Genomic DNA, 27,498 nt, shown 5'->3' on the forward strand with positions numbered 1-27,498 from the left:
TCCCCGCCCCCCCCGCGGCCTCCGCCCACACCCCGAGGCCGTTTAAACGCGGCGGCGGCGCCCCGCGCTCTGGGTGTCGGCAGCATCGCGGCGGGTCCGCCAACGCACCCCGCTCCTCCCGTCTGTTCGCCCAGCGGAGACGGGGGCGGTTGCCGCCATGTACCGCTACTTGGGGGAGCTCCTGGTATCCCGCCTGGCCGCCGGCTCGGTGCTAGCGGGTGCGGAGCCGGGCGGGCCGGCGGCGGCAGCCGGGGGTGCGGTGGTGGCGGCATGGGGTGGGGGCCGGTCTCCGCGGCGGCACTACTGCGAGGCGGCGAAGAAGGAGGACGACCCCAACTTCTTCAAGATGGTGGAGGGGTTCTTCGACCGCGGCGCCAGCATTGTGGAGGACAAGCTGGTCGAGGGGCTGCGCACCCGAGAGAGCATGGACCAACGACGCCACCGTGTTCGAGGCATCCTCCGCATCATCAAGCCCTGCAACCATGTGCTCAGCGTCTCCTTCCCCATCAAGCGCGATAACGGCGAGTGGGAGGTGATCGAGGGCTACCGGGCGCAGCATAGCCAGCACCGCACCCCCTGCAAGGGAGGTGAGACCCGCTGTCCCCCTTTTTACTCCCCCCACTTCGGTGCCCAGGCCCCCAAGGGCTATAAGGCCGATCCGCCCTGCCCGCAGCAGCCCTGCCCTGCCTGGCAGCCGCTCTCTTGCCGCTCCCTGAGGTGCTGTGGGGCGACGCTGGTTAAGCACCGTTATGGGGAGGACGGGCAGGAGCCTTCCTCTGCCACTTCCCAAGGGGTGGCGGGCATAGGGGCAGGGACAGAGCCATTCTTCGGTGCTACTATGCCGTTACCTCCCCGTTAGCCGAGGTGCGAAATCTCGAGGCGGCCGGTGGCCGCGGTTGTCGCCGCAGGGCCCGTTGGTTCTGTCAGGGTGTGAGGGGAACCCGCGGATTTCCGGGTTGTGACGAACCTCGGCACTGTTATTTGAAGCCGTGTGGGAACTCCGCGCTTGGCGTGCCTGCTCTTGAGCTGGGATGTGGGGAAGCCGTCCCTCAACACACTGCCTTCCAGGCTCTGTTGGCAAAACCCCAATGCTCGCCCAGAAAACGTCGGTAGGGAGAAATAACAAGTTAGCCGAGTTACCGGCTGGATAGACAAGGAAAAACAAAAGTGATTTTTCCTAGGGAAAGCTGACTTTGCATAGGTGAGGCCAGCGTCGTGCATGTGCGAAGGGACCGGGTGGGTGAATCCGACAGGAGCTGAGCTTGAGCTCACTTGCAATCAGCTCTGATCTCAGAGTAATCAAACGCTTTTAGTCCGGGGTAGATCGCATTTCTTTTATAAAACAAATACAGATGTCCTCCGGCATAACTTACTCAAGAGCTCCGATCTTTGTGGACAGTGAAGTACCGGAGACCATTTCAGGACTGTCTCCAGCCTGAGCCTCTGTAGTCTGCAAATACATTTCTTTTTCTTCAGTGTAGACCAGCTGTGTGGTAATAATGGTTGCAGAAAATAGAGTTTTCACTGTGATTTCTTATCAGTGAAGACCTCTGACTTTTAGAGTAGAGTAGGAGGGGTGTTCTTAGGTAAACATGTTCTTCATAATCAGTTCTGCTGATGTGTATATATGACATGAGGATTTTTCTCTTAGCAGCACAAATAAGCTGTCCTATTAATGTGGTCCTTAACTTTTTGAAATCAAATATGCAGCAGGCATCCTGTGATATACTGAAGTCTTACCCCAAAGTGGCTAACTCAGCTTCTTGTGATTACTTGCAATAAAAGTTAGCGGCATCAGAAGTAGCTGTAGCTGAAGTTGGGTGTGGCTGAAGCGTACTCTGTGTGGAGGAGCAACTGTTTCTTTACTGCTTTTATGATTCTTGTTAAAATACTAAAGGTTGTTACCCAGCTTATTTTCTCACTGCTTTGGTTACTTGTTACAGCTGTTTACAGAAAGTACTTTTCCGTACAGCCTGTGTATGACTCATAAGTACTCCCCACTTTCATAACAAAATACAGTTCAGTGACAAATGAAGATAGTATTTAACACTTGGTGATAACTTACAACATTTCACATCAGTATTGTTCAGAACTGAGAGAATTAATGTTCATAGAACAAAAAGCTATAAACCACTCTACATGAAAAAGAGCTCCAGTTGCGGGTTGGATGCCTTCTGGTTTGATATGTACAGAATTTCTTGAATTTTGGTAGCATTTGTTATGCCCATCTGCCCTGACACTGAAGCAGGTATGGAAAGTTACAACTGTAAATTTCAAGGCAGTTGGAAATGGCAGCTAAAGAAAATACTAAGTCTGAACAATTTGTCCCTTTCTTCCTGTGCAGTTCCCCACCCTCTGTGAGTTTAGAGAAGGAATTACAAACGATACTTCCTTTCTTTTTAGCATAGATAGCATAAATAGATTCCACCTTATAGTGCTCTCTATTTGCTCACTATCAGATGGCATATCTGGCTTTGTAGTAAATTTAAATGGGATGTGTGATAAGTGTAGATTGACTACTTGAAACCTGCTATGAAAAAAAGATGGGAGGAAGATAAACATTTCTGCTTAACTTGTAAAGAAAAGGGGTGGTAAAGATATTCTGCTTTATAGTACGTTGGATCCACTGGAAATGCAACAACAGCTTTTGTCTAAAAGTGATTTTTTTTTTTTTAAAATAGAATCCTAGTAGATTCTATGGGGATCCACAAAGCCCAGTGAAATACAACTCAAACTCCATAACAGTATGATATGGGAAAACTTGCTGAAGTGAGTGTCTCGCATCCTGTGGAGTCCAGAGTCCGATGCAAGTGGTTCACACCAGCAAGGGGCATAGGCCACCTTTTAGAAGAAGGGGCAAGTTGACATCTAAAAGGCTTGCAGAGCAGTAGGAACTTCCAGATATGGATTTGTGAACTTTGGTAAAATAAGGTTCCCTTTAGTTACTGCTAAGTAATATATTGCAGGAAAATAAATGGTTTTAGGTATTTAAAAGGCTAAGTTCCTTTAATTTTCTTCCTCGTTTCATTTTATACACTCATAACAAAATACTTCATTGCTGGTGGTATGTTGCTTCTTAATGCTGTTTGTGTTTGTAAGATAATTTATAGTTTTAACCATGAACTAACAGAATTTGTACTCTAAATCAAATTTTAAAAAATTCTTGATTTAAATGCTTTAACCCTGGAGACAGTTCTGTTACTTGAGGAAATAGACTAAATATTTGCATTATTTGCACTTTATCAGTACCTTCTGTGTCTACTAAATGTTTTTGGCTTAATCTTGTAGCAGTCAAATTATGTTCCTCTGTCACAGAATCTTCAATTTCTTTGCCTGCTCCTTCTCTTCTAGAGCAAAACCTTAATCCCTGCATGCCAGTCTAGCCCAAATCTGGAAAGTGCCAGACTTCTTAATGCAAAGTTGATCTTTATGAAGCACCTTTAAAACTCACATTATCTGCATATGATACCTTCCTGTAGAAGTTCAGCACTTACTTAGCTACTGGTCCTTCTTTGCCTCCTTTCTCTTCTCTGTTGCCTGTGTGTTGAAGTAATTCAGAGTCAATGCCAGAAGGGACTCTTGGCTGGATGGCTGGCTGGCCTGACACAGAAATGGAATGGCAGACTGTGTGGGTTGGGCTGGATGAGGGCAAATTCAAGATCAGTCTTATTTTTTTTTGCATAAGCAAACTTTCACAGCTCAGTGAGTAACTTGGCTGTCATATTCCTATTTTAGAAGTACAATGCTAGTACTAACCCTAGTTCTAACAGCCTAAAGCATAGTTAGTAAAAGGAGGAAGTTATTTAATGGCTTATCCTACTCTCTCTTCCCAAAACAGGAATAGCAACACAAGTTAGCTTGATTGTGTCTGACAGAGTTGTCACAACTGGGAGTGAACATAATTCTTCGTTGGCTAAAGAGAACAGCTTCTCAGCAAAACTGTCCCTGCATACTGAAACATCCTTTCTTTTCAGTTTGTGACTTGGGGGGAAGGTTTCTACCTCAAGGAGAGAACCCAGGAATTATGTTTCTTGTTGCATCCTGTGGTGCTTACCTGTTTAATTGTTAAAGAAACGAATCCTGAGTTCTGCTTTGGGATTGCAAATCTTAGCAACTCAAGAAGGTGGTGATTCTTTTTGGTGTGCTTCTTTTCTGTGCTTGAGGAATATTTTTGAAAAGGTCATTAACATACCCATATGATTGGTAGGCCCTGCAGGATGTCCAGCATGCAAATTTCAAATACTATTTTCTTTAATATAACTGTTAGCTGGAAAGGAAAATTTACTTAGATGCCTCTTCATCCCATTGACAGCATGAAGATAAACAGTTTTACTCTGTGTTGGAACTGAGGTTGCTTATGATCCAAACTTAGTAGTTTGGACATGTGTCCAAACTGGACAGGTCCTTGACAGAACCATATGTCTGGTCCATACTGGAGCTGTGTGGCAGCTGAGGTAAAGCTGTGGGCTAGATCACTGTTGCTTATGTGGTGACTTGCATGCTAGTGGCCAGCACTAACAGGAAACCACAGCTGCTCTTGTTCACTGCACTGGCAGCTGCCTAAAGAAGTAAAACAAACCAAATGGGGTGCAGGAAATGAAATGGCTGAACACAGATGACAGTTGAAAAGTACTCTGGTTATTCCCACCTAAAATAATGAACCTTTGTAAATAATTTTTTCAGGTTCTATGAAAGGTCTAAAAGGTGGTGTAGCTGTGTTTTTTTGTTTGTTGATGGTTATTTTCATTAATAGGTCATGTTCAGAGAACAGATCAGTGAAAATAACTAATGTGCAAATATGAATAAGTTTAGAGTTCCTACCTGTGTAGTTGTACGGAAATGATTCCATGCTTGTTAGGCAGCATTTACAGCAGGCATAAAGCTATTAAGCAGTTTCAAAATTTTTTCAAGCCTTTTCAAGTTAACCTAATATCCAACAGGTTTGTTATCAATGAAACAAAATTAATTGATGCTGGGAAACAGCCAAACCTTTTGTTTATCCTCACTCAAATTGCCGTAACAAAGTCTCAGCTGCTTTCTCAGGTTAGAAAGGCTCTAAAGTTATCAAATTATGTATCTTTCCCTTCTGGAGCAATTTTGAATCTCTGACACACATTATTTCAAGGTAATGAAGTAATTTGCATATAGAGACAGATGATTTTTGCTTTATTTGCTTTGTTAACTTGGAGCTGAATGAATCTGGTTTCCTGTGTGGTGCTGCTTTGACTGGTTAGTGGAAGGAGCTATTCTGCTACTTTCCTGTCTGCAGCTTTCTGCAATCTTTCCTATCTTATCATTTGGCTTCTCTTCTGCCTGTCAGGATTTATCCTTTTCATTTGACTTAGGAGTTCATATTAGAGTTTCTTATTGCATAAGGTGACATTCACTTGTGCTGTCCTTGCTGCAGTTTTCCAATTGCAGAGGTGTGAGGCTGGTGCTATTCTCAGTGCCTGGTCACCAGATAGCCTCTGTTTTACACATTATCTTGTCTAAAACAATGTATTTAAATCATGACAGTAATCTTACTTGCAAAAGAAATAAAAAGCTTTACATGCAAGAGTTGGACCAGTACAACCCTATGTGCTGTCTGGCTCTTGTGACATTGTTTATTCCTACTTTGTAAGTAGAGGAAGTAAGAAGTAGTGCTTAAATGGTCTCTTTATTGTGGCAGAGCTGTGGATCTCCCAGGTTTGTAATGGTAGCTTTGCTTTTTTAAAGCATGCACGGATGAAAGTGTCTTTGGCCCAGGGGTCCTAGAGGGTAAGACATAGAAGTGCATCTGAGGGACTGTGCAGCAGATGGAGCCTATACCATCTGTAACATGAAATAAACAATGGAAACTGATCTAAATTCAAAGTGTTTTAGTGAAGAAAAGATGATTAACCTAGCTGGGATAACAACACTCACAGTGTTATAGCTTAAGGCTGTACAAGTGCCTTATTCTCATACTTTTTTTTGTGTAGAGTACCTAATTTTACAATTAGTACAATAATGGATATATATTTAAATTGTAAATTGAAAAAATGGGACAAGAAATGGATGTCCTATGCCTTTGCTGTCCTTTAATAAACTAGTTGCAGTTCTGAGTGAACCTTTACCAGTTTGGTGTTTTTCACCTCTAATATTCTTGCAGGAGGCTGTGCCTTGTTCTTCTGGCTAGGAATCTTTTCTGATTCAGCTTTTTCGTGTATCAGCTCCTACCATTCACGCAGTAGCCAGCTTTGTCCTTGATCTTAAACAGTTGTTTTCCCTTGCTGCTGTTGGCTCCTTGTCTATTTATAGAGAGACCATACTTCTCTCAGCATTGAGCTTCCTGGATAAACACATGTTGGAGTGGGTGAGGAGGGGAATCTCTTGCATGACAATCGTCCTAGCAGGTATTTTTTGTTCAATGAATTACACCACCTCCATCTTGTTAGGAAATAAACTCTTGGGCAGGGTATGGAATTTTCCTGCTTCATCTCAGCAGTGTGGTGGCTGATAGTTTTGTGGCTCTTATGGAATCAGGACAGCTTATGTTTTATTTCCACCCTCTCCACATGCTCATGGATGTGGTATTAGTATCTGTGTGGAAGTAGTGTTATTGCATCTCCTTGTATCATATCAGTCCCTGTTACTACAATGTTGAGTGTAGCTTAATGAGCAACCAGATCCTTTAGGTAGGGTTCAGGAAGTTCTATAGGTGAGACTTTATTTCATAGTCATATTCTAAGGGCATAAATTCAGGTAATACATGCTTACCTGGAGGTGTACTAAATTTCCTGTTTGCATTTCAAGCATGATGTCTGAATAATGCACCATACTGTTTTTTTAATACAGAATATTCTTATAAACGCATAGGTCTATATGCTTAAGCATATTTCAAGTATAAGTACAGCCTATTAGAAGTATAGAAGTGGTATCCTGTGTCTGGTTGAGTATCTCAATGCTCACTGAATAAAAGCTTGTGGTTGAATCAGAATGGTGGGATGTGTCTGCAGAGGAGTAACTTTCCTGCCCCAGGCAATAGCTGGGTAGTGCTGTGGGAAAAGCAGTAAATATTTTTATCTCCTCTCTTGGCAGTTAGTAAATTGAATTTAGGAATGTTCTTTTTTTTCCAGCACTGAATTACTTATCTTGCTTTGTTAGTTTTTTCTCAAATTTATTTGTCTTCAATAATTACATATTTGTCACTGTGCTGTTTGCCACACTTTTGAAAGGGTTCAGTAAGGCTAAACAGTTTCATATTGGGAAAGGCTGGTTTTTTTCCTATGGATTTAGAAAAATGTACTTGGTCTGAAGGAGTTTATGGATTACTTGGAATATGGGTTTCTACTGTGCTAGGTGTCAGTGATTCACAGAGTTTAATGGTAGCAAAATGTCTTGATTACTTCTCAAACTTCATCTAAACAAAGATTATATGCATAATCCAGAACTGAAACATTAGGGAACTAAGGCCCTGCTATAAATGCTGGATCTGTTTTAGGGATTTAATTTGGAGATTGGCTGAAGGTGAGCATCTTTACTGAAGCTCCTCTAGACTTTGGATGTAATGTCAGCCTTTGGACAGGGTCAGACAAGCTTTTAGCCCATAGAGCCACTCCAGAATCCAGTGTTGCTAACTGGGCAATTAATATGGCTGTAGTCAGTCCTAAAAAAATTTCAAATGAGGCAAAGAAATCTGTTTTTCTAAGTTCTGTATGGATAGTGTGGGATAGCTGCTGCCCAGAAACACTTGTTCTGATGAGCAAGCATTGTGCAGATAGGAGGTGAGCAGAGCAAATGAACTGTCTTAACAAGAATTGTCATCTGTAAAGAACCCAAATAAGTTTCAAAGTTCAAAAGATGATTGCAACTAGAAGAAAACACCAAAGTCAAAGCAGGCCAAAAGCCTTAGTTACATATTAATATTTTAGGCTGAGATGCAAGTCTTTTTCAGGTCTGGGGAATTTGAGAGACCTACTAAGATTTGAAGGTATTTTTGTAGAAATAGTTTACGAAGTGTTTTGCTTTGAACTGTATAGCAACTGTTTAGTTTTGAGACTTGTCTTCCAATACTTGCTGCTCATAAGTGATAAGGGCATATGTAGCTACTGCCAACTAAGACCATTGCACTAGAAGATCAGGAAATAATTACACTAATTTCCCTAAATGTAGATTTTTAGGCATACTAATAAGGCAGCCATCAAAAAGGAAAAGGTTATGGTTCTGTACACCATGTTTTCTAAGGAAGCATAGTAAACACACTAAGCATCACAGAAGATACTGGAATCTGTACAACATAAAATCTAGCAGTATGTGTAGCCAATTTGCTTTGAAACTGAGATCTTTGTTACTTGCCTGTTAACACAGTCCCACACAAACCTGCTGATTAAAACAGTAACTGGCTGCTATTACTATAGAATCCAATATACAGTCTTACTGAAAATTACTTTTTTGACATTTTTTTTTTAAAAAATCTGTTCCAAGAGCTTTGCTACCTCCATTTGGAAAACAGAAAATTAATCTGTATCTCCTATCTAAGAAGCTAAACTTAAATCACAAGTGAATTTTATTTTGACCAAAAAACTATTGAGTTCAGTGCAAAGAAGTAACTGCATGAAGTATATAGTATCTCCAAAATACAAACCATAAAAGGAGTTTTAAAAGCAAGACACTGTAATGTTACAGTAAACTCTTTTTATACTGACCAGTAATGAGACAAAAGTCAAAAGAAAACATTTCCTCATTTAAAAGGTCTTGTACAAAGAAAAACAGTCTCTCTCAGCATTCTGTTTAACTTCTTGGGGTGTGGCAAGGAAAGAGAATTCCCAACTAGAACAAAAATTTGTATGTTTTCCAATGAGAAGTATTTTCCATGGCAGTGAGTCATACTGTAACTTGAGGCTTTCTTCAACTATTTTGTAGCTAGTTTGCTATAAAAGTCAAGTTTCCAGGGTCTTAGTGCGTGGGACTTCCAGGGGTTTAAAAAAATACAGTCTTGCTGTGTGGCAGTGACATTCATTTGCTTATGTATTAAGAATCTTAAAAAAAAACCAAAACCCACAGTATTTTATCTGTGTACATGGTCTGTTTTTGGACTTAGGCTATTGAATGCATAGTAATACTGCCAGAAGAGCCATAAAAATGCATGGCAATACTCTCCTTCTGCCAAATTAGGAAGCTGTCAAACTGAATTTCACTGATGTCCAAATGGAATAGAATAGAAATTAAGTCTTTTATCTTTGTGCATCCCCTTGCAGATGGAATGCACAGCATTCTTAGATGCCTGCATCTCATCAGTCCTAACAGCTTAGCACAAGTAACTTCCCTGTCAAGAAGTGGGCCTCCTGTAGGGTAATTACAATTCCTGGAATACAGTAACTGGCCAAATTGTGAAATGAATTGAAATGTTACTGCATCTTAACTGTTATCCACTCATGCCACAGAAGGGAAAAATCATCACACCCATCAGGGAACCTGGATTCCATACCCTGAGCTATGCCTGGCACTAACAAAAATTTCTAGCAGATAAACTGGAGCAAAGTGGGTAGTGAAGTCAGCACAGCTCTCAGAGCTGACTGGTCACCCACTTCATTTATGAAGTCAGCAGACAAGTCATTTCAATTAAAATATTTAAAGGTCTTGAAAATAAGCTGATTTTGCTCAAAAATATAAAGTTGTCCAGAAGAGAATAGTTTCAGCCTCAAGTCTACAAGATTTCCCCCTTCTGGTATATGTACATGGATGACAAATAGGCATCTCAGATGAAAGCTTTCCAGTACTTTTTCAGTCCCTAGTTCCTTTGGTAAGTACATTTAATATTTATTAGTTATGTTTACAGTAACCCTTGCTGTAGTACAGGGGAACTGAAGATGTAACAGTTCACTGCTGCTTGTTCACCTTTTCAGGTCCAGTGTTCCCTGTGGTGTGCCAAAGAGGCTCCTTTCCTTTGGTATTTTGCATTCCTGTCAAAACTGTACAAAATCCCTATTTTGTACCTCTGCTGCTTTCCATATATCAATAAGCAACATTCTCTGTGCCTGCATGGGTATAGTTATAACAAAACTGCTTTGCCTAGGCACCTTGAAGTTGGAATAAATATATGGGTTGGATAAATACACAGTGACCTAGTTCATCTGTGGGTGGAGGGGCAGAGTTCATTTCTGCCCAGCATAGACTGTGGCTTCAAGACTTGGCTGGCCTGAGCTGTGCTCAGATGAGACCTGTTCCCAGAGTACCTGCCTTGGTGTTTGTTCTTGTTCAGAGCTTGTCAGAAGGATAACTGCTGCTCTAAAGCATCAGAGTAAGGAGTGTTAAAAGAAGAAACATGTACATTGTAACTTTGGTCTGTTAGACTAGATTCCATTTAAATTTCAACTGTTAATTCCTGTGAGAAGGGTCTTGAATGCTCAGACATTAACATCTTTACAGCTACCAGAGTCAAACTAGTTTGCTTTTGGAGACCATCCTTTCCCCATATACATACTAAGTTTAGGTTCTTTTCTGCAGAGTAATGGTACTATATTTTACTGATTCAGTTCATGTAACAAAGAAGGACTTGGCCCCCGGCTTTATTTGAGCAGCACTCAGTCTCTCTGAAACTGGGATTGTTTCCAAAGCAGCTTGGAATGTCTTTCATAGCAGCACAGTGCTTTGGATAATGTATGCGTGTCTTCTTTTTTTCACTCCTGAGGACCTGAATATGGTCTTCTCTTTATATAATAGGAAATTTGTGGTGCCTTGTCCTAGCATCTAAAGGACACTCTGTGCCTGCTACAAACCACTGTGCAGCTTGGCACAACCCACAGCCAAGGATTTGGGGAGTAAAGGTGGGGATAATAAATTCTTCATGGCTCTGTTGTTATATCCTTAGTAATGTAGAAGTTTGGATAGAAGCTAACATAGTGGTTGAATATTTTTGCTGTGGCACCATGACTTTGGCTACTGTGCTCATCCCAAAAATGTATAAGGCTTCTGTAATTATGCATATGTGCCCTGTCAGTTTGGCTAAAAAGTATTTTCTACTTTGTAACTACCTCCAGCATACGTCAATTTTAACTTTGATTCCAATCAATTCATTGGAATGCTACAACCTATTTTTTACAGGACTGGTAAGAGTCAGGCAGGTGGCACATCTCCCTACTTTTGTGAGATCATTTTCTACTTGGTTTTGAACTGCCTTGAGGACAGGGATTCCCCATTTTGCATCCGAGCCACTATCAGACCACCACAATTTGAATTTGCATCTGAGCCTTGTGTCAGAGCACACTTGGAGTTCTGCTGAGTGACCCAAAGCAAGGAATGGAGCTGTGGGCTGGCTTCCATGGGGATGCAGATAGTTGGTCTGGTCAGGGTAGAGCTACTTCAAAATATTTAGAACAAATTTGAATTAGTGGAGTGTTTTGTTGCAGTACTTAGCAGCCAGAACCCTGAAGCTATGTCTAATTTTGTTGGACTCCAGCCAACATACTGTAAGGCTCTATAACTTAAAGAGGAATTTGCTTTACTCTAGATCTTGGTTGTAACCTGTACTGGTAAGTTGTGTTCAGGAACCAACTTCACCTTGTATTTACAATGAATGAAGTCCAAAGCTAAAGATCTTAATGGGATGCTGGTAAGCTTTATCAGCTTTTTTGAAAATCTACTTTACTTATCAGCTTGGCTTAGCTTCCTCTCAAGGAATATTATTTCTGTTCCAAGGTTCTGCTGTTAAACTACTTCATAGAGAGTTGTTTAAGTCTTGAACTTCTAAGTAAAAGACAGTTATTTAAGCAGGAGAAGGGGGAGAATGTTCTTTGAGTCTTAAAGCAAAGAGGTGGATAAATTACATACTTGCATGTTATATATGGCTGGTCTAGAATAACTTTCCTAATTTATAAATACCTTTACTGTTGTTCAGTGAATTAATTCTTCATGTTATATATGGCTGGTCTAGAATAACTTTCCTAATTTATAAATACCTTTGCTGTTATTCAGTGAATTAATTCTTTTTTCCTCATGTGTTCTTTGCAGGTATTCGTTACAGTACAGATGTTAGTGTGGATGAAGTAAAAGCCTTAGCATCTCTAATGACATACAAATGTGCTGTGGTTGGTAAGTGACAATTTTTCAAGCACAGATATGATCTCTAATTTCAGTCAGTACTAATGTAATTTACAGAAAAACATATAAAGGATTAAACTAAGTTTTAGACACTAAAAGTTTTAAAAACTGACTAAAATTTTTAGCAACAATTTGGGAACAAATCAATAGTGACCAAAATTACACTACATATTCCTACTGCTATTACTTTAGATACTCAAATAAAGCTACATTTTCACTTAAAGTCCAAATTCTGCCCCTCCCATAAAAGTATTACTCTTGAACTCAAACCAAAATATGACAAATTTAGATTGAGGGGTCTGATTTTAGGGGAAACAGATGGAGGCTGTAAAAGATTTAAGCAGGAGAGCTGTGGAGAGAGAATAAAATTCCTTTATGGGTCATAAAGAAATATTAATTCATAGACCACTGCTAAATTGTTGGGGAGTTCTGAGAGAATCTGCACGTTATGTAAAAGAAAACAAAATACTACTTATATAGAGACAGTTCACTTAGGACTTCTAAAGTAAAATTTTTGAGCTAAATCAGTAAAATATAAACTGCAAAGCTTACTGTTCCTACAAGTGCCAAGTACAAGAGCTTGAAGTGCAGAAAATTTAAATCATGATCTCCTGAGTTTCATAAACCACTTTGAAGCTGCCCTTTAAAGATTTCCCATTTTTAGACATACCTAGGTAAGATTACAGTTTATGCTTGTGAAGCTCAAAATGTGGCAAAACCAAATTCATTGTTACAGTCAGATACAATTCCTCACACATTACTAATGCATTCTGACTTTATTGTTGAAAAAGTAAAATTATTTTCCTTTGCATTCTTGTAGATGTGCCATTTGGTGGGGCAAAGGCTGGTGTCAAGATCAATCCCAAGAACTACACAGTAAGCTTAATCATAGATAAAAATTTGGTTACCTGCAGTACTGAAGCCAGCCAGTTAAAAATGCTCTTTTAAGGGCATTACTGACCACTTAAAACTTCCTGCCACTTCTGCCTCTGTAAAGGCTGAATTTAGCTTGTGCATGCTATAGGTAAGAAAATAATTTTAAAAAGGTATGTGTGTCAGAGGTGGAATTCTTAAATAATTTATTACTTAATGTCAGAAGACTACAAATAATTCAGATTAAACCAGATTTAAGTTTACTTGGAACCTGAATTTAAGTTGATTCTATTAATAAAGATTTTATTAAGCTTTATTTATTTATAAGCTTTTATAAAATTACTCTTAGGGAAAAAAGTTAATGGTTTTGTTTATTTTGAGGAATAGTTTTATGCTCCATTAAACCTTTCTATGCAGTGTTCCAGTGTGAATAGTAACTAACTTGGCTTATAAAAAGTTTACTGTAGGCTTTCCTTCTTGCCCTAATTAAAATAACTTATACAGAAAGAAATACTACAATATGTAATGGATACTCAGAACTCCTGTAAGGATTTATTAAAGTCATTCTACTGTGTTGATTACACAACCAGCAGGCTATTGCTGGCTGTAAATCACTCACACAGGATATCAGATTTCTCTGCTACAAACACAGAGCACTCCCAACTTCTTGTGGATCAGAATGTATGAGAATAAACCTAATGTTTCCTTGTGCTGCCTGAGTACCAAGGGTCTGTTAGTGGCATATAAGTTATATAAATATATAAATTAGCCTTTCTTCTAAGAGGAACGAGTTCATGTTTGGGCAAAAGTTCTAGCAGATATGCATAACTACTAATTTCTTGTGATATTTATTGCATTTTTTTCTGTAGGACAACGAATTAGAAAAGATCACAAGACGGTTTACCATGGAGCTGGCAAAAAAGGGCTTTATTGGTATGTTATGCAGTTTTACTTTTAAAATTTAGGAATTTGATTTATTGGGCATTGGCAGTAACCACTAGATAGTACTAAATGTCTATATGTTTGAGAGCTGTAAATAATAGGGTATAGAGCTTTTAGCAAAGAGTCACAAAGAATTGAGTCATTGCATCCTAGTGCATTTTAACAGGAACTGTCAAGTTTTTTCCTGGTGGCTGTTTTGCTATGAAAAACCACAAAAACAGAGCTTACAGGATCCAAATGAGTCACATTTCACTTGGAGGCAGATTTTAAAGTTGTGACCAAGCTTGTTGCAATTTTAGTCTCTAGTATAGAACTCTTCACTATTACTGTTTCCTGTAGTCTCAGGTGAGGCTTTTGGCAGATACCTGAGGAAACAGAGGAAGGAAATAGAAGATCCACCCCGAAGCTGCTTCACCCATGGCAATCACAGGCTGCAGGAGAAGCGTAGTAAAGAAGCATGGGTGCCTGTGTAACATAACCTCAGTTTCTGTAATCTTAATAGGTGCTTCATTCAGACTCTCAACCCTGAGTTCTGATAGCTTACTGTCTGGACTTGTTATCTGGAAGTCTCCTCTGGAGAAAGCTGAATGTTACTAGCTTGACTTGTAATTAAATTGAGGATCTTTACCTTGCAGGAGGTTCTTACTCAGCTGCATAATAAGGCCTGTAACCAAGGGTGTGTCACATATACCTGATGTCTACCCCTGGGGATGTATATACATTTATCTGCATTTCTTTGCTCTTCCATCTAAATTAAGCTTCTGTCTAAAGACACTTACTGATATGTGTCACTAGGGTAACAGCATATGCCAACCAGGAATGAAAAGGAAATAATAATGCAAACCTCCCCATTTAACACCATGGTATGTAGAGATCATACCTAGATGGCATTCTTCCTATTACAGCGATGGTCATTTAAAAAAAATAATATACATATGCTTCTGATGCATCATCTTGCTCTGACTTCTAATTGGCAAACTAACCTTCATGTTACCAAATGCTTTTGTGAAAGGTTGGTGGTTTTGACAGCCTTGCCATATCACATATTTGTACTTCTAAAACTGAATTGAATTCAGAAGAATCTGTTGCTTGCATAATAAACTGAGGTTTCAACAGGAAAACAGTTGTTCTCTGCCAAGACCGGCACAGTTCCCAAGGGAATAATGCTTAAAGATAACTAATTCATGTTTGATCCTTAAAAGCTGTTTTCACTGTTTTCAACAGGACCTGGTGTTGATGTGCCTGCACCTGATATGAGCACAGGAGAGAGGGAGATGTCCTGGATTGCTGACACCTATGCCAGTACCATAGGACACTATGTAAGTTTTGAGGAGAGGCTTTGAAGTAGAAGAGCTCTCTTGGTCCATACAGAAATCCTTTTATCCAGATACAGCAGCTTAATGATTTATGCAGCTTATTTATTTATGCAGATTATTTATTTATTTATTTATGCAGATTATGCAGCTTAATGAGTTTTTTTTTAATTATGTGGATCTAAATGTTCTTGTAAACTTGTAACAGTTTAATTGGTGTGAGGTTTTTAGGGTACAATTAAGGAAAAATAGTTTTAAGGTTCATGTTTTTTACTAGGTTTAAGTTAAGGTTGCCAGATACAATACTGGTTACAACTGTTCAGCAAAACCAAAATAAATTGGTTTACACTTCAACCATTTTCCTCTGTTTATTTGGTCTGTAAATACTAATTTAAAATTGTTAAACAGTTAGAATCAGCTGGGTTGGGAAGGATGTCTGAGATCAAGTCCAACCCTTGATCTACTACCACTGTGGTTACCAGACCATGGCACTGAGTGCCACATCCAGTCTCTTAAAGCTCCAGGGATGGAGAATCCATCATTAATCCATTAGTTCATAGTAGTTGGTATAGGCTTAAAGTACTGAAATCTTTTCATTTCAAACTACTGAATTTACAAGTGTTATTAAATAAATGCTCTGGTTTTATACACTCAAAAGATTGTATAACTTAAGTTTGCACTAATGTGACTACCTGTAGAAGTATTAAAGTTGTCTGTGGTGGCCTAAAGGAAGCAATCAGTATAGACCAGCACATTCTCCATGTGTAAAGCAAAAGGACACTGATACAATTTAGAGCCCAGAAAGCAATAAAAAATTGTTTAGGTTTTTAAATATTAGTTTTTTACTTATAGCCCCTAATTTGCCCTTTGTCCTTAGATTGCTTACTGGGTTATTCTACCTGTTTTGTCTATACCAAACATGACTGATGAAGCACTTCTCTTCTATACTTTTGGCAGGTAGAACAAAAGAAAATTGTATTATGAGGAACTTTTTTCTTAAGGCTCTACTGTTTATGCTACAGAAACTTTCTAGCTTCTTTTTCTGACATTATTTCTGCTACTCCATCAGGTTACTCTTTGCTAAGGAGAGTCTTGCCATAGCTTTGTATGAGTGTGCTAGTCTGCTAAGCTATTGCATGTTTACCCATCCCCAGCTCCTAAACTGAAAAGATTTCACTTTCTGCAGTCCCTTGCAACAGTTCCTTAGAAACAAAGCAGGGTGTACACCCCAGTAGTAGGGCATTAAAGCCACTCAACATATTTCTCTCTGACATGTCTATTCAAGATGTGCCTGGCTTTCCTGAGGCAGTCTCTTGGCAAAATACTTGTCTAGTGCTGTCCAATGCCTTCAACAAAAGAAGGGAATGTCACAAGTTTATTCTAAATCTGAATTACAGTCTAAGGTATCCTATAGGGCTGGGGGGAAGGAATGCTTGAGAAGTAGACTGTGGAATGCTGATTAGTTGAGTTAAATCACTTTTACACAGCAGTCTGTTAGCTATTGATATCAGTATAAAACATTACTTTTTGTTGTTGTTACAGGTGTAAACAGCTACTACCTCAAAGCATTTTAAATTCTAACATTTAATTCATTGCACTAAAATGTATATTTCACTGTGATACAACAACATTGCTGTATTATGACTGACACAGAAGACTCAAAGCACACAGCCTGCTCTAAGATTTGCTGTATTTGTTAAGAGGTCATAGACACTTTTATAGAAACTTCAGTGTTAATAGGTGGAACACTAAACACTGATGCAGAACAATGTTTTAGATGGCATGGCTGAATTTCTTATTCTTTCTGCTTTGCCTTCTCAGCTTGTTGTGTAATCCTACATGTACACAGGTTTCAATGACAATAGAAAAACCAACAATGACTGGGGATAAAAATGCAATTTGAATTATGCTGCAACAGCTTTCTTTATTCCTAGGATCTCTCTGCATGGCAGTATTTTATTCTTGAAGAATAAAACCAGCTGATAGCATTTAGATAATTTTTTCTTATTTTGAGTCTTCAATTCACTTTTCAGAAAAATGTAAGTCAGCTTACTTTATTTTGGGTTGCTTATTTGTACATGGAAGAGAGAACAGCAGCCATAGTGGAACTTAAAAGTTATTGTGGAAAAAGACCAGGTGTAGAGAAGGAAGGTGAGAACTCTGGCAAGGTGTCAAAAATTTGAATAATCTATCACAACCAGTTTTGTAGAGAAAGAGATTTTAGTTAACTGGTTGAGATACCAAGAACAAAAGCAGAGGTGGTTAAGGACCTGCCAAATATATAAAAGTGACCATGAGGGAAGGAGGGAAATGAACTAGGAACACAAAATTACCATTGAACAAAAGTGAAACTCACCATAATTCAAATCACAGGTAGAAGCTATGCAAGGGACTACATTCAATTGAGTGGAAAGATAACTCTGGTGAGAGAGATCCATCTGTGAAATCTACAAACCTGATGAGTCAGTGTGATTACCCAGAGATGTGCTCAGGGAGCTTGAAGTGGAAAGGAAAAATCAAACAACATCTAAACAGATAGAAGTTCTAACTAACATGCAGAGCCAAGAAGTTAGACAAGGACGATATTGTTGCAGTGTGGAAAAGGATTGAGAAACAAGCACAAGTTCAGTTTCTGAGCTTTACCACCTAAGCTCATAGACTGTTATTACCAATAAAAAAATCTTAAGTGCTAGTCATAAGCTATTTACAAGCTTCTCATTAAAAGACAGTGTCTTTCTTTTTGGCTCAAGATGTGTTAAACACTTTTGATTGACTTAAACCTAAAGTTTTTAGGACTTTGACATCAACTGCGATTTGTATTTGTGACTTCAAGAAGACCTGGACCTGCCCTCACCTCGTGCTCTGTTTCCTTGCCAAACCATGCAACTCTTTATTAAACTGCCATGTTAACTATTCCAGATAATCCATCTTAAGTTGCTGGATCATTGAATTGTATATGTCTAAAGTTTCTTATTAAATTCACCCTTTCTGATCTTCTGTACTTCCTGACACATCCAACTTACTTTTGGGCCATATGAAGGGACTTTAATAAATACATTCTGCATAAGATGCAAGGCTGTATTTATAAAATGTACTTCCTCTTTTGTGAATACATGAAGGCTAAAATGTAATTGCAGTCTGAAACAGAATGAAAACCTAAAAATATATCACATATGAGGGCAAGTTGTTCCTAGCAAAAGACCACCACCAATCTTATTTATAATCAATGTGCCACCAGAGGGAGCATCCAGTTTAAAGATAGCAATACAGTTTTATTTTGGGAAACTGTGGCAAGCTCGGCATCACTTTTAGTGTTTTTAAAAGGGGGTATCTTTGCCTTTATATGGTTAACTAGCTATGATTTTTCAAACAATAAATAGTTTTCATTTCCATTATGACTCTAGTCATCTCCTGCTGTTCTGCCTCCACATACTTTTGTCTACTTCTTTCCTTCCTCTTACCAAACATCTTGCACTCACACCACAGGCATGCAAATGCATTTGGCACAAGTGATGGAGAGGAGGGAGCCTCTCAGTGAATATGCAGTGGGTGGAACAGAAACCCATCCGGCTGTTGGCAGACTTATTTCAGTGGATTCCCTTTCATCCCTACTCTTTGACTTGTGCTGGATGCCAAGCCACTGTGTGACTGTGCTCCCAGGGTGTGGGAACATGGGAACTAGTGGTGACAGAAGAGGAAGGCCCAAACAGTGTCTAGTTGGGAAGAATTTTTTCCAAATTATTAATTTTACTTTAAAAAAAACACCCTACATTTAAAAAAAATTGTCTATTTTAATCTTGGCTAGCTGTCTAGCATGTGGAAAATCTCATTACCACCAAAGTAACAACAGAGGCTTGATTTTTTTAGAAGCTTTGGGTTTTTATTGCTTTTCTGAAAAAATGTAATAAGTACTAATCTAACTTTTCCTATATGGCCTTGATATGTCTGAGACCTTTAAAAGATTTAAACGAAAGGATTAAAAAGAATAATGATGGAAATCATGGCTGTAATAGGAGCTAATTTTGAGAAACACATCCTTCAAAGCTTTTTGATTTGTCAAAGGTCTGCTCTTTGCTAACAGTGCAAGAGATGCCACCATATTTAACTAACCACAGACTGAAGTTTATATGTACACTTGAATGCAACAAAAAAATTAGAGTATGTCTAATACTGCATTAGGCAACTTTTCCCTCGTGTGCTTGAGTACTCGTGAGAAGCTGTTTGCACAAGTTCAGGAAGGAAATCAGCTTTACAGACTAAATGTATATAGACTATGTTATGTTCTGACCCTCATGATTCCTATTTTCCCTTATCTACGAAGGGCACAAGACTTCTTGTCCCAGCTGCTCTTTAATTCCATAGGTCACAAGTCCCTCACTGTTTTACAGGATATTAACGCACACGCGTGCGTCACCGGTAAGCCCATCAGCCAGGGTGGGATCCATGGGCGTGTATCTGCAACAGGTCGTGGTGTCTTCCATGGAATTGAAAATTTCATCAACGAAGCATCATACATGAGTATCCTAGGAATGACTCCTGGATTTGGGGATAAAACGTTTGCTGTTCAGGTAACTTCTTTCCTTCAACTGCAGGGAAAAACTAGCGAACAAACTTGGAGCAGGATTGCTTTTTTGAAGGGCTGTAGCAATAAATCCTGTTAGGGTTTTACTGCTTCTCAGCCTTTACTCTCAAACTGCAGAAATGTTTTTAAAGCAACATAGGTGCCTATTTCAGACTGTTTTTTTAAAACTGGGCTTCTGATTGTACTCTGCAAAGCCCAGCCTCCAGTCTTTATAAGCATAAGCTGCTTTTTAGGGTACTTCACACTTCAGTGAGCTGTGACACTATTCCTGCCTACACGTATTGGTGTAGTGTTTTGTAACAAAAGGACTTAGGGAGAGAAGGAACCTGGGAGCTATGGTCTTGTTCCACTATGGAATGAGCAGTTGGAAAAGTTAAAACCAATACCCTATCTTAAATATGTAGGTTGAGGGTTCTTTTTTGGTGTTCATAAGACTTTGTGATTTCTGTAGTTAAATTTTGAAAGGGTTTGGTATTTGTTAATAAGAGTTATCATTCTTAAAATTTCAAAGAAATTACTTGTTCTGTTCAGCCCTGAACACTATGTTAAATGGAGGATTCAAGAGATTGTGTTTGTTCTGTTATTTTTAATACCAATGCACTGACTTAGAAATAGCAAAAGAACTGGAACCTTTACCTTGTCCTCCAGTTAACCAGTGGGCTGAAACAAACATCTGTGCTCTGCACAGACCCAGCAGCACACTCTTCTCTCTGCACTTTGGCATTTTCTTGCCTGGCAGAGCACTAACCAACAGACAGCTAAGCATAACTTTGAAAACATAGGGAAAAATATAGCTGAAGATTCCTCTAGGAAAACAAGGATACAGCATTGCAAAGAAACCTAGAGCATAAGAAAAAGTGTTGTATTGAAGTTTGCTTCCCGTATATAAACAGAAATCCTAAATATAATTATACAGGACTTTAACATTCAGCTTTTTTCTACTCTAGAATCTTACCGCAAACTTTGACATAGATTGTGTGACCTTTTGGTCTGCCTTTGGTGTCCCTTTACTTGCAGAAAGTAAATCTTTCTGTACAATTTAAAACTATTCAAACCTATATAAACCTTAGCAGTAGCTGTCATTTTAGTTCAAGGCTTAACTACTTTTTCTCTTTCTGCCTTCAGGGATTTGGTAATGTGGGCTTGCATTCCATGAGATACTTACATCGTTTTGGAGCAAAGTGTGTTGCTGTTGGAGAGTTTAATGGTTCCATCTGGAATCCTGATGGGATCGACCCAAAGGAACTAGAAGATTACAAATTGGTATGAAACTTTGCTGAGCAGAAATAGTTTCTTTTTTGTTAGCTTTGCAGTCACATAGGATGACTGTAGACTGGTGTTAATTTGTGATATTTAAATCATAATGCAATTGGTACTTAAAAAATGGCTTAAGAGTGTTGATTCTTCTGGTTTTCTCCTTATCTCCCCCATATGAATGCAGCTGTTACTTCTTTACCCTTTGACTTGACTCTCAGAAAAATGCCAAGGGTTTGCATACATGCAGTCTAATTACTTTTGTTTCAGAATTGGAGATAATTACTATTTTGCCTATTTAATGACTAAACTAAGAAGGATGTCTCAAGGATCCATTGCAGGGAGGTTCCTGGAGTATTTCTGTCTGAGCCCACAACTCTGTGCCCTTTTGCTGCTTCTTACCTATTGGATGTTTCTGATAGAAATGGAAGTCTATCTGGCAGTGTGACTTAAATACAAAGTTTATAATGAAAACTGGGTATGGTCTTTTTATTTTAGCTTACAAGTGAAGCAGTCTCTAGGGGACAATTCACAGGCACTAAAATACAATATTCTATTTAGTTTCTAAAGGGCTTATTTGATATGTCTTCTTTACATAGGGAGTACTTGAATGTCTGTATCACCCCTGTTCTCAAAAGAATGAAAAAATTCTGTCACTAAACAAAGGCTGTCATTATCATACTGAAATCTGAAATTATACTACAAAATTTTATGTGATGCAGCTTATCCTGTGGATAGCAGACTGGTGGGAGGTTTCACTTGTTTGAAAATTACTGCATTTGCCATGTATTATAGGAGTTGAGATGGAGTGGTTTTTTGGTTGCTTTTAAAATACTCCCAGATGGCTATCCATGTTTGGCCAGAGAGCAGTTATACCTCAATCATAGGAACTTTGTTGTCAAAACTTTGTAGCTTGTGTTTTTTGCCTCATCAAAGTAAAGACAGGAATTATGTTGTATACCGCCTTTCTAGGACTGATGCTTCTCCCTTCTTTCTTTTTTGAAAGTTAGAAAAAAGGGAAGGTACACACACATGAAAAACACTCTGGTTTGTTTTTTTCAAACAGCAACACGGGACAATCATGGGCTTCCCTAAAGCTCAGACACTTGAGGGCAGTATTCTGGAAACAGACTGTGACATTCTCATCCCTGCTGCCAGCGAGAAGCAGTTGACCAAGGCAAATGCTCACAAGGTTAAAGCAAAAGTAAGTTGAAATGCAAACAAGAAATAAAGAAGGCCTGTTACAATATTAACATTTAATAGTTGTCACAGATGAAATAATACATAAGCCTCTGAGTTAATCTGCTGTATTTCCTTTCAGATTATTGCTGAGGGTGCCAATGGGCCTACAACTCCTGAAGCTGACAAAATCTTTCTGGAGCGGAATATAATGGTTATCCCTGTAAGGTTCTATTATAGCCTTTGATTTTTCACTCAAGGGTGATATTTCTGTGCATTGTTGTTATTGAAGAGTTTTATTAATAGCCATTCATTCTCTTAGTTTTGAACAACTGATGCCTAGGTATTGGGTGTCAGTGTTGCTTAAGACTGGTAGTTATTACTTAAAGACAATGGTAAATGACCAAAGATAACTGTTACAAGATGGCTACATATTTGGAAGAGAGAACAATCCACAGTTCTGCATTCTGGAGTATTAGCTGACATTTGTTCAACTAAATGGTCCACTAAAGCAAAGAAAGAAGGCTGAGTAAATACCCCAGCCAATTTGTCTGCAAACATTGTGTCTCTGAGTGGTCCTCTGACAGAACTGTGTATCGTAGATTGTGTAGAGTAAATGTTGCCTGTAGTGATAGTTTGAAAGAGTAAGACCTATCCAGGTATAATGATAACTTCTTCCCAGGAAAAGGGTGTCCTGTACAAGTCATATTGCTAGAAGGAGTGATCTTCAGCCTATATTCACTGGGATGGCCTAATAACACCCTGATTTTCTCTATTAATAGCTTATGCTAAAATAAAAAGAAAGTACTCAGTCAAGCACACCTGAATTCACATATTCTAAAGTCAAGTCCTCTTTTAAATTAGTAGAATTGGGCTGCAGAAGTTGCAAGTGTTGTCATGTAGGAGTAACAACTGTATTATCTTTTGTATTGCAGTTTAAACTAATGCTTTGTACGTAAAACATGTGCTTTAATTTCATGCATACAATAGAGCTGCCTCTGTCACATACTCACAAGTAAAGACATTTCCTATTTCTCTGCAGGATCTCTACTTGAATGCTGGTGGTGTGACAGTATCCTATTTTGAGTGGCTGAAAAACTTGAACCACGTCAGCTACGGCCGCTTGACTTTTAAATATGAAAGGGATTCAAACTACCACTTGCTCAGTAAGTGCTCAGTTTAATTAATGTCACTTTAATAAATGGGACTAGTAAATTCCAAATGTAGGGGAAATGAATACAGAACTATTTTAAATTAACCTTGGTTCCTCATGTCTATTATTGCTTTATAGTGAAGAGTAGGAAAGATTTGATCAGTCAGCTGATCTCCAGCTCTCATGACTTAAGTTAAATGAATACTTTTCCAGTTATCTTTTGATTCATAAAGAGATAATTTCCTCAGCTTTGTGAAAATGCTGCACTGAAGCCACTTATATGACATATTTATTACTTCCTAATAAACATTCAGCTGGACATAAGCATTCAGCTGAACACTTAGTGTTTCAGAAGTATTCAAAGTTAAGTGAGTAACATTGTTCCACATGTACAACAGAACATTTCTATAAAGGGCAATAATATAATTGGCACAGGTGCTGTAACAGTCTGCTTATGGTATACAGCTCCTCTGGAGGTCATTCTGTGCTTCCCAGTTTCTGTGCCAGAATAGTGATTACATGGCGAGAGGAAGCTTAATGGAGAAGTGCAGGATATTGCTCCATTTTAAACAGTATTCTGTAGAAAGCATCTGGAAATCTTGGGACATTGGACTTAAGCTTTTTTCATAAATTATGCCTTTCAAGGTGCTTTTAAAGTGGTTGAGGGTTATGGTTATCCTAATATAAAACTCTTTCTTAACTTCGGTATTGTATCATCTGAAGTGGTGTTGCTTAGGAGATTTTACTAATTAAATTTCAAGAATTAAGATTAAATAAGTATCAATTCAAAACACTAAAACAATGTGTCACATCATAAAGAAAAATCTAAAATTCCACATGGACTTTTTTTCTTCGTGCATACTGTGTATTTAAAGTGCAGTAGCAGATAGTTGATTGCTTTTACTTCAAGAAATATTTTGTCTAAAGATATCTATCAAATTAGGAAAGTTAATCTGTATTGCTTTTATCAGCTTTATGAGGTCAGCAAAGTGGGATCAGTCAATCCACAGTTGTTTGCCATGTGGACTGTGCTATAGCAATATTACCACTAATATTGGAGGCACTTGCCTATAAAACCAGAAAAATCAACATCCTTTTCTTGGGAAACTAAAATAATATGAGTCCTTTTGCTCTCTGTCCCTGTGGTCTGGATTTCATGCCACTGAATGCTGAAAGTCCTGGAGCAGCTCTGTTGTTAGGGAGCACATTCCTTTACTTGGCAGTTACTTTACCTCTGCTTTTTTTGTTTCTAGTGTCTGTTCAGGAAAGCTTGGAAAGAAAATTTGGGAAACATGGTGGAACTATTCCAGTTGTGCCTACAGCAGAATTTCAAGATAGGATATCAGTAAGTAGTAGCTTTTGTTTGTTTTTCTTTACTGTATTCTGGTATTGTAACTGCAGTGTAAATTTTACCATTGTGGGTATCACAAAAGTTTTTTCCCTAAGCAAGGCATTAGTGAATAGTTAGCCTGATGACCAAGCAAATAAAACCAACTAATTATCTGAAAGTTATTATCCAGGAATACTGGAAATAAGCTATTTTTTCTTTTTTACCTCAGCCCATGCAAAATAACTCCAATATTGTTAAAAAATATATTGCAGTTTTTCAGAGCAACAGACTATTATCTTCATTGTTTAAACAAACATGTGAGTTTTGGTTTACCAAGGAGGGGGCAGGGAATGATTCATTTTGCAGGCCAGTATGGAGAACTTAGAAACCTGTTTTTTCCTATTGCTTTTGATTTCTAAGAAATACTTAAAATTCCTGCTGGCTAACCTGATAAATACATAGGTTGATTAATTTCTTTGAAGCCTTACTATCAAAGTCTTTAAAGATTTTGTGGTGGGAAATACTGCCTCAAATATAACCAGAATTTGTTTTGGAGATTTTGTTGATAGAGTTTGCAAAGAACTTTCAACAAGACCTCACCCCACAGACAGTTTGTTATCCTGTTTCTGTAACTCCAGGATAATATACACAAGAGCTGGGTGAAGAATTGTAAAATGTTCCCCTAAGACTGAATTAATGGGCAAAGGACTGTCAGGTAAAATTCATCATTATCCAATATGTAGCAAAACATGGTGGGAACATTTTCATAGAATCATAGAATTGGCTGGGTTGGAAGGGACCTCAGAGATCATCGAGTCCAACCCTTGATCCACTACTGCTGCAGTTACCAGCCCATGGCACTGAGTGCCACATCCAGTCTCTTTTTAAATATCTCCAGGGACGGAGAATCCACTACTTCCCTGGGCAGCCCATTCCAATGTCTGATCACCCTCTCCGTAAAGAAATTCTTTCTAATACCTAACCTAAATTTCCCCTGGCACAACTTAAGACCGTGCCCTCTTGTCTTGCTGAGAGTTGCCTGGGAAAAGAGACCAACTCCCACCTGGCTACAACCTCCTTTCAGGTAGCTGTAGACAGCAATGAGGTCTCCCCTGAGCCTCCTCTTCTCCAGGCTGAACAGCCCCAGCTCCCTCAGCCTCTCCTCATAGGTCTGTGCTCGAGTCCCTTTAGGCTTTAGCCTGATCCAGTATGATGATTTGCATAAATAATAGGCTAAATGAATAGCATGGTAGATAGATCTCTTAAACACAAGCCATTAAAACCAGCCTAGTAAGTTCTACATTGAGCTAAAACTGGTATTTTGAGGAAAAGCATGTATTTTTTGAAGACAGGTCACAAATTATTAGTAAACTACAGTAGTCAGAACAATGGAAGATTGAACTCAGTCATCCAAATTCAGGCTGTTTTCAATTATTTATTAGTCTGTGGGGAACAAAGTTATTTTGGAGTTTCTCCTAACACAATGTTGAGTATATTAACTGGGGATCTGTGCCTGTCCTAACACATTCAAAATAATTTGTTTTCAAACCTGTTTTCAAAATAATTGCAAGTAGCTTATATGGGTTTTTAACTCTTAGGATCTTCTGTGTTTTAACGTTTACTATGTGTTTTGAAGGCTGAAAACAGTACTTACAACATCAGTAAAATATACTAGCATCATGCATCTAGAAGCTAGGCATATAAAAGACCTCAGTGCTTAAATTGGAGGTTTTATAATTTAAGTGACCATAATTAGTTCTTCAGTAATACAGGAAAGGTGATTTAGGTTCTTAAACCACTCATAAGAAGAAAATGAGCAAACAAGCTTTAGTAATTATGGGAATTCAAGTTGTCATGGTCCCTAATACCTAGTGTTTTGGATTAAATCTGATTTTATTCCCTCTTCTTGCAGGGTGCATCTGAGAAAGACATTGTCCACTCTGGGCTGGCTTATACAATGGAACGTTCTGCCCGGGTAAGTATTGCATTAATAAATACAGAAAACAAAGACATGACACTGTGACAGGTTTTGAATTGGTTGTACAGAGCTATTTCTGCCCTGTACCAGGATGGGCAACTTTAATTAGGTATAGTAAACATAAAGACTGATACATGAAATCAGGTAGTAATCTGGGACATGTACCTAAGAGTGCTTTGCTTTACCATCAGCAGTTTTAGATTAATCCTTCTATGCAGTGCTCTTAAAGTGGAGCAAAGACTACTTGAAACATCTTGTCTTTCCCTGAATGAGGTACACATGGATCCAAGACCTGAAAAGAGGCATTGTAGTAAGCTGGGAAAGATTTTGCCCCCCTTTTAGATCTCAGCTTTAAGGAGAATCAAGAAATTTCGTAAGTGATCCACAAAAGATCAGAACTCTGATACCAATCTTGAGTCTCCTATACTTCTAAATTGGGTCTTCCAAGCAAAATCTGGCATAGTTCCTATGGAGACACTTGCAGAAATCACAATTAACCTTTTCTGTTACAGCAAATAATGCGTACTGCCATGAAGTACAACCTGGGTCTGGACCTGAGAACAGCTGCCTATGTCAATGCAATTGAGAAAGTCTTCAAAGTCTACAATGAGGCTGGCCTGACCTTTACATAAAGAGGCTGTTACCTCTCCTTACTGTTCCATTCCTCTTGCCATTAATGTACCCTCTCTCTTCTTGAGAAAGCTTATCACAAGTTTACATGTAACCACAAAATTATCTTTTCTTCTGACATTATAGTGGATCTACTCTCAATTATTTCCAGTCCAAGCTAGTCTTTTTTTACAATAATAAAAAAATCCATGGATTAGGAAA

The 27,498-nt window shown here is 38.7% G+C and overlaps 1 protein-coding gene across 1 annotated transcript; it reads left to right on the forward strand.

Annotated features, from left to right (window-relative positions):
* Nucleotides 1-27,498, forward strand: GLUD1 (glutamate dehydrogenase 1). The gene is made up of 13 exons (XM_030453200.1): nucleotides 1-587; nucleotides 11,974-12,054; nucleotides 12,884-12,939; nucleotides 13,806-13,869; nucleotides 15,103-15,197; nucleotides 19,580-19,759; nucleotides 20,899-21,036; nucleotides 22,094-22,231; nucleotides 22,349-22,429; nucleotides 23,249-23,372; nucleotides 24,613-24,704; nucleotides 26,602-26,664; nucleotides 27,180-27,498. Exons 1-13 carry the CDS (start codon nucleotides 158-160, stop codon nucleotides 27,297-27,299), a joined length of 1,662 nt encoding a protein of 553 aa, XP_030309060.1. The 5' UTR covers nucleotides 1-157; the 3' UTR covers nucleotides 27,300-27,498.

This window comes from Calypte anna, chromosome 6 (assembly GCF_003957555.1).
Source record: "Calypte anna isolate BGI_N300 chromosome 6, bCalAnn1_v1.p, whole genome shotgun sequence".
Taxonomy (NCBI): domain Eukaryota; kingdom Metazoa; phylum Chordata; class Aves; order Apodiformes; family Trochilidae; genus Calypte; species Calypte anna.